This window comes from Dermacentor silvarum, chromosome 1 (genome assembly GCF_013339745.2).
Source record: "Dermacentor silvarum isolate Dsil-2018 chromosome 1, BIME_Dsil_1.4, whole genome shotgun sequence".
NCBI classification, from domain to species: Eukaryota; Metazoa; Arthropoda; class Arachnida; order Ixodida; family Ixodidae; genus Dermacentor; species Dermacentor silvarum.
Window position 1 is genome coordinate 270199961 of NC_051154.1, and position 11051 is coordinate 270211011.

General features: G+C 47.6%; 1 protein-coding gene across 1 annotated transcript; it reads right to left on the bottom strand.

Moving 5' to 3' along the window:
* Positions 1–4904: 4904 nt before the first annotated feature.
* LOC125942814 (uncharacterized) lies at positions 4905–10717 on the bottom strand. The gene is made up of 3 exons (XM_049661050.1): positions 10442–10717; positions 10104–10355; positions 4905–4924 (listed from the first exon to the last, which is right to left on the bottom strand). The coding sequence occupies exons 1-3, from the start codon at positions 10548–10550 to the stop codon at positions 4905–4907; spliced, it is 381 nt and encodes a 126-aa protein (XP_049517007.1). The 5' UTR covers positions 10551–10717.
* Positions 10718–11051: the final 334 nt, after the last annotated feature.

Sequence of the window (11051 nt, forward strand, 5' to 3'; positions counted from 1 at the left end):
TGTTTGGCTGACAGCACTTTACTGTCCAAGCCGGCGGTGAGAAGTACGTACTCACAGTCATCAGCGCCGTCCTCGTCTCCGGACACTTCCCTGGAAGGCGCTGCCCGTGGCAGGCGGCTGAGTGCGTTCGCCAGAACATTCGCCTTGCCGTCTTTGAACTTGATGTAGGAGTACGGGCTCAACTGGTGGGCCCACCGTTCTATGCGGGCGGCCGCCATGGCTGGAACCGGCTTATATATCTGGATTGAAAATGCTGACTAAAGGCTTGTGATCAGTCAGAAGTGTGAATTTCCTACCCAACAAATATGCCCGGAATTTCGCCACTCCAAACACTAATGCCAGGGCTTCCTTTTCAAGCTGTGAATATTTCCGCTCTGCGTCTGAGTATGCGGGAGCGGAAGCCAATGGGTCGCCTCATCCCCTAGGCTGTGCCGTGAGAAAGAACGGCTCCAATGCCGACTGCTGAAGCGTCGCATTCTAGTACCAATGGTTTGTCCGGGTCGTAATGGGCAAGAAACTCTGCTGTCCTTATCAGTGTTTTGACATCTTCGAACGCCTGCTGCTGAGCAACGCCCCACTTCCACTCCGTTCTGGCGCGTACCTTCGTACAAAGGTGCAAGGATCGTGGCTGCCTGAGGTAGAAACTTTTGGTAATAGGTGACAATACCCTAAAATGACCTTAACTCGGGCACTCCCGTGGGTGTCTCGACGTCCAGAATAGCCTCAAGATTTTCCCTTTTGGCATGCACGCCTTTATCGTTGAATTTGTAACCCAAAAAACTCAACCTCATTCTCACGAAATCTTGACTTCTCCCGATTCAGGCGCACCCCGAACTCGCGGAATCTTCACAGCACTCGGCGTAAGGTGGCGGCATCATTCCGCTTTTCTGCAATTATTACGTCGTCTAAATAGACCTGCACCCCAGGCAGCCCTTGTAAAATTGTTTCCATGCGTTGCTGAAAGAGCACTGGCGCAGAGGCTACTCCAAACGGAAGGCGGGTGAAGCAAAAAAGGCCCTTGTGCGTGTTCACCGTCGTGAGCAGTTGCGATTCTTCGTCTAACGTAATTTGATTGTAAGCGTCCCGGAGATCAATAGTTGTAAAAACTTCGCCGCCGTTCAACGTCGCCATGATGTCCTCTATGCGCGCGAGAGGATACTGGATCGTGTGGCAGGCTTGGTTGACAGTAGTTTTGAAATCGCCGCATAGGCGAATGTTCCCGTTTCGCTTTACCACCGCCACCACGGGTGCCGCCCACTCCGAGTGTGCGACCGGGGCAAGAATTCCATTTTCAACTAACGATCGATTTCGGCCTCCACTTTTGAGCGTAACGCGTACGGCACCTGCCGCGCCTTACAGAACCGAGGAACAGCATCGTCACGCAATGGCAAACGGGCAGGCGGTCCCTTTATGAGCCCTAACTCGGGTCGAAACACATCAGAAAATTCTTCTAATAAGACCTCAACGGCATTGCCAACTTCACGAATGGCTGCACTCTCACCTTCCTGCGTTGCACTGAGCACCGGCTCCCCAAGAAGGTCCAGCGCTGTCATGACATCCCGGCCACACAAGTTCGGTCCGGAACACACCAGCACAGCTAATGTGGCTTTAGTGGTCTTCGAACCCAAGGAAACGTCGAGTTGTAACTGGCCGCACAACGGCAGTGGTCCAAGGAAGCATGACAACTTGAGCGGCGATTCTTGCAGGTTCGGCCAGGCATCTTGATGCTGGACGTAGGTGGGCCAAGTAATGATAGAAACCGGGGACCCTGTGTCCAGCTGCATCTTGATCGCTATTCCATTCCAAAGGAGTGTGCGCATTATGGCCTTTACGGTGTGAATGTTTCCAACAAAATTATCTGTCGTTTCAACGAGGAACAGAGCTTCTGAACCCGGATCGTTGCTGTTTCCTGCTGACGGATGCACGGCATTAATTTGCTGGTGTGGCCACGGTAACGGTTCCCCGTTCTGCTGTCTGCTTGTCCGGGACACATCTTGCGAACATGACCGCGCTGCTGGCACTGGTAACACTTCGCCGAGCGGAACCGGCAGGTTCTGGGGTCGTGCCCTATTTTTCCACACCTGAAACATGGTGGTCTGGCCTCCCTACTTTCACGTCGTGCATACATGTTTCTCAACACGTGTACGCCTTCGTCTTCAGGCACAGTCCTCAGCGTCTTCACGTTTTCTTCCGCCATTTCCACTGCTAAAGCGATTTCCTCTACTTCGCCTCTTGTTAAGAATGCTTTCGCAAGCAGTTGACGACGTACTGAGTTATCTTGCAAGCCACAAACTATCGGGTCCCGGAGCATCCTGTCAAGTGAAGCGCCGAAGTTGCAGGTATCCGCCAATTGCCGAATGGCTACAAGAAAATCTCTGACTGGCTCTCCTGGCATCTGGTTGCGTGAGAAAAATTTGCAGGATTGGGCTATTTCATTCTGGCTGGGCGAAAAATGCTTCTGCAGTATGTCGAGTGCTTCTTTGTACGACAGCTCGTTCACCTTTGTTCGCGCGCAGCGTCCACTGACGACGGCCACAGCGTGGGTGCTCAGCCCTGCTACGAGCAATGCTCGCTTCTTTTCTTCCGTGATGCCGTTGCCTTCGAAGAAAGCTTCTAGCCGCACTAGATATGCCGGCCAGTGGTCCGTAGCTTCCTCGAACTGCGGTGGGCTTGCGTATCCGGCCATGGCTACCAGGGTGTCGCTGTTGGGGCGGCAGGCTCATCCCATCTTCGTCGCCACTGAAGTGACCACGTAATCCCAAGCAGGGCAACCGAGCAAAGAACATTTATTGCGGGTATCGCGTGCAATATATAGCACACAGCAAGAAAGAGGGGAAGGGACAAAATAGAGAACGAGGGTAGAAAGTCATTACATCAGGTGCCCAGATTCATAGGCACGCGCGGTGCATGACGATATAACACCCGCAACTGTCTTGAATCGCTTAGGCACGAGGCCGGGGTGCATTACTTCATACCTGCACGTCTGAAAATTAGGATGCTTTAATTTATTACATCCTTACGCAATGCTTAATTCTCTTGCAGATATATGTATACGTTTCCCGCACTTTAACCGTTTGCCTTTTTGACAAGCTTGTAAACAAGTGAGCGAAAAGAAAGGAAAAGAACCCCCTTTTTTGCATGACTTGCATCAATTACCCGTAGAAAGTCGTAGGCGTCGCCATGATCTTCCGTATAATGTCCAAGCGCGATAACATCATGGCCGCGCGCCATATGCTGCGAGTGCGAGTGAAAGCGCGTGTAGGTGAGCCGAGGATGGTGCTCGAGCAAATGGTGTTCGAGAAGAAGGCGAGGGGCAAGGAAGCCGTCTTCCATCGCACGCAAGGCACCAATGGAGGGGAGAGGGAAGGGGGGGTGTAGCGGCGGCTACGTATGAGGCGGCTGAGCGCGGTCGCGTGGGCCCTATTTGAAAGCGGTCTGCGATGAGTACAGTCTAGGCGCGCGGAGGGCTCATAGCTTCGTGTGCGCTGTGTTCTCGCCGCTTAGTTCACGTTGAGGCGAGAGACAGTGCGAAGGTCAATTCGCTCGCTCCTCCTGCGCTCTTCCTCAAGCCAGCGTTTTGGCAGCGAGTGTCCGTGGTCATAGAGTCAGATGTATTCGTGTTTGCCTGTGTGCACGTGACACCATGCTTGTTAATTTAGCTAGCAAGCGAACGTTTACAAGTTTATGCGGCTGATAAAACTGCTATTCTTACTTCTAATGTAATAAAGGATAATTCCGCAATGGACTATTCGATTGGACATAACATTGTTGCGCAAAGCAACGAAAGGACAGGACTTGGGCGAGAAAAACAACACACGACACCTGAGCGCAATGTTTCGCTCAGGTGCCGCTCGGGTGTCGTCAATGCGCCCGCTTGTTTATTCGGCCCTTTGAAGCGTTATATGGGAATTTATCCCTTGTGAAACTGTCGTGACGAAACTACGAGTCCGATAGAACGGCGTGACAATTTTTTTTTCTTTTCTGAGACGCCAAGCGCTCCAAAAAAAATGAGTACCGAGCAGTGGCTGAGCGGTTTGCCTCTCCGTCGCCACTTGGGCTGTTCGTAACGCGGAGGTGTATTGAGCGCATATAATGTAAGCAGCATAGAATATACACGAGCATTTGTTTCGTAATCGTAGCTCTTAAAAAGCTCAAAGAAGGTAACCAAGAAGACAAGTGATAGTTTATTTAAAGCTTAGTCGCGTGGGCCAAAAGCCTTTGTACCAATGTCACTGTGCAAAATACGTGCTGTGTTTGCGAAATAAGCAGTATAGAACTTAACGCAGGCGCCTGTATTCCGTAACGATGAAATGACGAGAAATTGTATCCCATCACCTCTGGGACTACCCTAAGTCTCTAAAAAAAAGAAAAAAAGAGGCTTATTGCTCACAGGAGAACTTCTAAGACTATGGCAATTGATAATAAACTTACAGCATTCAAAATGTAAAAGTTTATCAGAGTGCAGGGAGATTATGAAAAGCGCGTGGCTTGTACGTTATGAGCATCCGCGAATAACACATGCCAGATACGTGTAACTTCGCTTTCTTACGTACAGATATTTACTTCACTACGGCTGCCAAGGTATCATTGAGCGGTTGTTAATTGACTTTACTTTCCCTTACAAAAAAATGTTGTTGGAATTCCATCGGTTTTTCATTTATATTTTGTGCCACCAACAACAAAAAAATTGTGGAATTTTTATTGGTATCTCATTGTATATTTGTTGAGCAGTCATGGAAAAGTGGCCACCGTGAATCCATTGGAAATCTATTGTAGTATTATTGTGTTCTTTTTCCATTGGTTCGTTATTGTATATTCATTGGATTTCGATCGAGATGAATTTCCATTGTATTTTTATTGTACAGGGATATATCCCACTAAGGTCTAAAGTAGCAAGATTTGGCTCACTGAGGCTGAATATTAACTGCAGCCAACAGGAAAACCAAAAAGGCACATGAAAAGGCATTTTATATACTGATTTTATTTCCCTTGTGAGGGGAGAGAAGAGGCTTTCTTTTATATAAGAAACACTTGCGCCCGGAAACTTCGCGCTGGCATATCCTGAAAAACAAGTTATGTTATCAGTAAGATAACCAACATGTACCGTCATCAATAGCAGTGAAAGATTATGCTTAAAGCCATAAAAGTAAGCAAGTTATATTAGTGCTGAAAGATTTTGTGGTTTAATGCAGGTGAAATTGTTCTGCCTAAGGTATAAGAACAGTATAACGAGTCATGGTAAATGTGGCAAGAGTGATGTCTCTGCTGCGACACAGGATCGTCAATGAACTTCTATGCAGTGAACTATGAAATAAGTGCATATATGCAATAAGTGAACTTCTATGCAGATTAAACTAGCTTGATGTTCTTATCATCCACGAGAACAGACCTCTAATATTTTTGTGTTCTTGCCTAAATGCTTATCACAAATTACAACTTTAAAATTAACATATGGTCACTATGTCAACACAAGGCTTGCAAAGCATATTTGAGAATATTGCTTCTGTTTGCAATGCACTACTTCCTGAATAGCTCTTTTTATGACTAAGTGAAAGACCTCAAATCTTCTAAGGTCCATGAAGCCTGCTGAACTAAATGAACTTCATGCATAATGTGCCTGTCACACAAACGTGAAGAGGCTCTTCATCTTCGTATGGCTGCTAAGGTTCTGCTAATGGCAAGGCTAGCATTTAACATGAGTCGGGTTAATGCCACCTTGTGATAGAATAAGCTATATGTGAGAGCTGAGTGAAGCCCAGAATCTTCTATTAAAAAAGATTTGCAGGTCTTTTTTTTTAAAGAGCAACAAAAAAGGTAGCGTGCCCCAAACAGCTAACGATGTTTTGAAATGTGCCATCATAGTCATTTAGAGCACAAATACACTTAGGACTGTGTGTGTGTGTGCTGCGCGTGCGCTATGATGAATTCATAACTCAATCGATCATTTATTTTATCTCTACTTTAATGCCCTCTGGTTTCGACAAGATGTGCATTCGTGCCTTCCGCTTTCATTTCATGCTTCTTGGCTTGATCAAAAATATCTGGATACAACTGAGATTCTAGTTCTTCTTTTTATTGCTCTTTCTTTTGCAATATCCAAACCATATATCTTCGTTCTCGTTTAACTAGGCCCAACACAGGAAACACTTGCATACACACAAATTGTCTTCTAGGTTTGTCACCCCTACTTGGATTAAGCAACACTAGTAGCCCTAGATGTTCTCTATTACAAGAAACCTACACCTTCTTGTTTTCTTTCTGTCCTCTTTTTCGAACACTTACAACTCCCTCACCTTACTCTATGCACTGCCTGCATCATTTTCATCGTCCCCCAATGAAGTGGGGACGATGAGAATGATGTCAACACAGGACTTCTCCGCAGGGCGCGATCGAAGTTTTCCTCGGATTTCCTCTGGTAGCGCGTTAGCTGTCGTCTGCCACGGCAGGCCCGACGCAGGCGGCGCCACTGTCGATATCGCGCCTCAATCGCGCTGGTCACGCCGAGCGCGATAGTGGAACGGAGAAGGAGGGAAGTGGATGGCGCTACTTTTTATATATAGGGGCTTTACACACACGTGGCGCACACGCCGACCAAGAAAAAAAATGAAAAATGGCGACAAAAACAAACGCAAAAAAATGATATACCAATGTTGCTTGTTAACTTTTTTAGATTTCGCTAGGTTTGGTAAAAAACATTGAACATCATTTTTTTTAAAAAACTTCAGCATTTTTTATATGTCGTCAGCTATACACAGAGTGTAATACAATAAAATATATCCTTGTGCAAATGACTATTGGCTGCGTTAAAACAATCATTTAGTGTTGAGGACAACACTTAGGCACAGCCTTCGAGATCATCACAGCGCACCAAATCTCGAAGGCCACACTTCGATCAATTTGGTCGCAAAGCAACCGGTCGGTCGCAAATGATCGCGAATCACCACCGTTCTGGCTCATTCGCTAAGTGCTTGATTTCTCAGTCGCGCGAACGCAGTGGCAAAGCTGGTTAACCAATGCGCTGAAGATTATTTTACGCGGCGATGACGGCGCGAGCAGACGTGAACGGCATCAATCGCGAAATGTTTGTTGAAGCGATGGGGGCAGGTCGCGCTTGCTGCTGTGAATATGAGTCTCCATGAGTCGAGTCGCCATTTACAGATGTTGTAAATCTCGAATAAACCAAGCAGGCTAGGTGACATTTGTCCCCGCCCTGTTTCAAGGTTTTGATGCCGATAAATATAATAATAATCATCATCATCATCATATTGTGGCTGGTCGCACGACCTCTGCCAATCGTCGGTGGGAATCGCACTGCATTTTGTTGCATATCTTGCCATAAAGTAATAGTGAAAATTTACTCGAGGTCGCCAAACCACTGGCTCTGTATCCGCGTGATAGCTTGCGATGCCACGTAATAGACGTTTTAGTAGGCACCAGTGGATCCATACATCGACGTATGATAGGTTCGAAACACAAGTTCAAAAACCAGTCATCTGTTAGTATTCTGTCTGCTTCTGCATGCATTGATCAAGGCATGAAGCTAGGCATGCTGTCGCCAGCCATAGTAATTAAATGATGAGGGGTATTAGCGCAACAAAAGAGGCGCTCAGTGGTTAGTTCGTGGACAGCAGGAAACGTAAGTTTGGGCAAGTTGGTGCGTCATCCTGAAGTATGTGCTTACAGCGCGAGGCTACACGTGGGCGGAGAGAAGTAAACACGAACAACGTTTTCACTGTTTTGTCGCAGGGTCTCTTTTCTGGATCCGCCAATGGGTAAGACGGGGGTAGGGGGGATTGGGGGAGGTGGGAGAGTGCATGACCTAAAAAATTCAAGAATGGCAATCTTCGGCCTACGATGGCAGCGCATATCCGAACGTAAAGCAAACAGTTAGCCAGGATGCCTGGCTTCCCTCATTGGATCGCGCGCCTTAAGTGAGAAAATGCAACGAGAAATCCATGAAAATTCGTCAACAGAAAACTTATTGAGCAATGCATAACGGAATTTTTAATTAAATCTCATTGTGCTGGCTCATTGAGTGTTGGAATTTCATAGAATTTCCATGGAATCAATGATACTTCAACAAATCGACAACGGAAATTCAATACTCATTTTTGTAAGAGATTCGCTTAATCAACTCACGTTCATAAGCCTATATGCAGGAAAGAGGATAATTGTTTGGTTTAATTCAACGAAATAATTTTTATTCGCGCTTTTTCGCACTATGAAAATTGCTACCATGCAGTGTTTCATAACTGACGCCACCGAACTACAGAATGATCTAGGCGGCGCCGAAGGTTGCCGACCGGACCGGTAGGTGGTTCGAAAAAAAATGCCACGTTCACAACGAAGTATTTCAACTCGGCGCTCACTCACACTCACACACATAGGCACACACACGCGCATGCGCACACACACGAACACACGCACACTGTCAGCTGTATCCGTTCGCCATCGGCGCGAAGTCGATCGACGGGGTATACAAGCCGGTTGGTCGTTCCGTACTCAAGCGAACGCAGTGAAAGAGTCAAAGTCGGGAGTAAACAAAAAACAAGATATTTATCGGCAGATAAATAAGAAATTAATAAAATAAAATAATAATAAAAAAGACATAAGATAGACTAACACACCTGAACTTAATATAACAGAATGATGACAAATAAATATGACGAGCAATTAACAGTGGATATAAACATGAAAACAGGGAGTGGATCAAATATACAAGAATACCCTTAACAGTAGTTCATTATAATAAAGTTCAAAAGAAAAGAAAGTTCAAAAGAAAACAGCGATGTCATACGCGTGGCCGGGCAGCAGCAGCAAGTTCATAAAGCGTGAAGTCGGCGCGCAGAGCTTGCCCGAAGAATGCTGGCGGGCCGGTCTTGTTGAGGTCGAAGCGATTTCTGGGCTGGATTTCCCGGGAGTCTAGATCTGACGACTTCCCTCAAGCAGGTTGAGCTAACTTGAGGCGAACTACCGTGAGTTTCGTTGCAGATGGTGGTTTGTTGTCTCGTACGTCAACTAGTTACTTGGACTTCCGACGCGCCTAGGCGGCCCAGGCGATACTGGACGGCACTAGCCCCCCGACGGCTTCTCAGCAGCTCATAGGTACAGCATCTAGACTGATTTGCAGGGCTCAAAACCTGCGCTTAAATAGCCTCTCCTTTCCCTAGTTCCCTATGTCGGGGAACTGCAGGTATGCAGAGTTCACCTAATTATGTCATGACTCAAATAAACTTGAAACTTGACTCCTCCCAAAAGATTTGGCCGCGCCCCTTTTAATCATGGGTGAGGGAACGGTTTATTCCCCCCTCGCTGTCCGAGATCGCGCCCCCGCACTGCACCACACGGATGCACACACTTGGTTTCGTTAATCGGCGTGTCGCTATCTCGAAACTATAGGCCGCACCATGTGACCACGACGTTTTTGACGCCCGTTAATCGGCGTGTCACTATCTAGAAACTATATGCCGCACCATGGGACCACAACGTTTTTGGCCACCGTTAATCGGCGTGTCGATGACTCGAAACTATGCCGCTCCGTGACACACACACGCACACACAACACACATACATGCACACACGCGCGCGCGCACACACACACATAATTACAGAATAGGAGTTACAGCTATTAGCTCGTAAATTACATATACTTGGAAATTAACGCACGCTCGAAAACACAAAAAAAAGCTTTGTCACGGCGCGAAGAGTCAACTAAAAGTTCACCGACTCACTTAAAAAAATGTCGCAGTTGCGCCCGAAAGGCGAAGCATCAATTGCGATAGCAAATTAGTAGACAGTTATTCGGAGTAGGGATAGTAGTTTTATCTGCTGCATAAACTTGGACACATTCGCTTACTAACTGAATTAACAACCGTGGTGTCAGCGCGCGCAAGCAAACATGAATAGATCACACTGAATGACCGCAGACTGTCAAAACGCCGGCAGCAAGCGCAGCCGCCGCAGCGCGCGAAGGTTCGCGCGGTCTATCGCTTCAACGGAAACTGAGCGGCGAATGCACAGCGCATACAAAGGTCAGAGCCGTGTGGAGATAAGAGACGGTGTGGGCGACCGCCACCGCCGGGTCAAGTGCAGAGGAGTCGTGCAGAGGAGAAGTTGTTGGCAGAGGAGAAGATTGATTGCTTCAGTCAACATCTCCCACACCTCCCGTTTTGATTTTTTCCTGTTTCTGAGGTCGGATTGGTAGTTTTTAAAGAGCTCAATGAGAAATAAAACTTTTTCCTCGGGCCACAGCTCTTCTGCCCTCTCCTTCGAGGGACCCAGGACCTGGACTGGAGCGACCGGGTCAGGGACTGCAGCTTCTGTCGCCTCACTACTAACACGAACTGGCACGCCGTCTGCAACAGCAAAACCACCCTGCGCTAAGATTGAGAAGCTACTCGAAAAACAATATCGCAATCATGAGAGGAATAGCTTACTGTACCTGAAGTGATATAGAGTGGGAGGCCGTTTTCAATGATCGGAAATCCATCATCATCGAAGTTCTGGAAGATCTCCTTCTCTTCACCTCCGATGAGCACTCGTTGAGACATCCTGCAACGTACGGAGCGAAGTGAGCAATGAATCAGAAACTGCGACTGCGACTTCTTCGCTAGTTGTAGAAAAATGAGGAGGATACCACCACGTAAACGTTAGATACAGGAAGAGATACCACCTCAGAAACCGCAAAAGGCGCCGCAACGTACAAGAAGCGCCTAGCTTCAACCTGCGAGAACCCGCAACCTCCGCGTAATGCGGAGGTTGCGGGTTCGGCTCCCGCCGGCGACAAGTTATCTTTTCGTCCACTTTCATTTCCCTTTTATTGCGATAGCAATTATATGGACACTTCAACCGGATTTCTGCCGTCGCCGTTGCCGTCGCCGTGAGGTTCCCTATAGATAAAATCTTCGCCGCGCGCCGTATGCCCGAGCGGAAGTGTGCGGTGAAGCGCGCTATCACGGAGAGCGAACGCACTCAATCTCCCACGCGCAAGCAAGGAAGCGGGAAGCCAGCGCCGGAGGGAGCGGGGGGGGGGGGGGGGCGCACTTCTACTC

Excerpts from the sequence above, each read along its gene's own strand:
- LOC125942814 (XM_049661050.1), bottom strand. The coding sequence starts at position 10,550 with ATGTCTCAACGAGTGCTCATCGGAGGTGAAGAGAAGGAGATCTTCCAG. Across the intron at positions 10,356-10,441 it reads CCCACTCTATATCACTTCAG|ACGGCGTGCCAGTTCGTGTT; the intron begins GTACAGTAAGCT and ends TTGCTGTTGCAG. Across the intron at positions 4,925-10,103 it reads CTGCCAACAACTTCTCCTCT|TTAATATTCAGCCTCAGTGA; the intron begins GCACGACTCCTC and ends TGTTGGCTGCAG.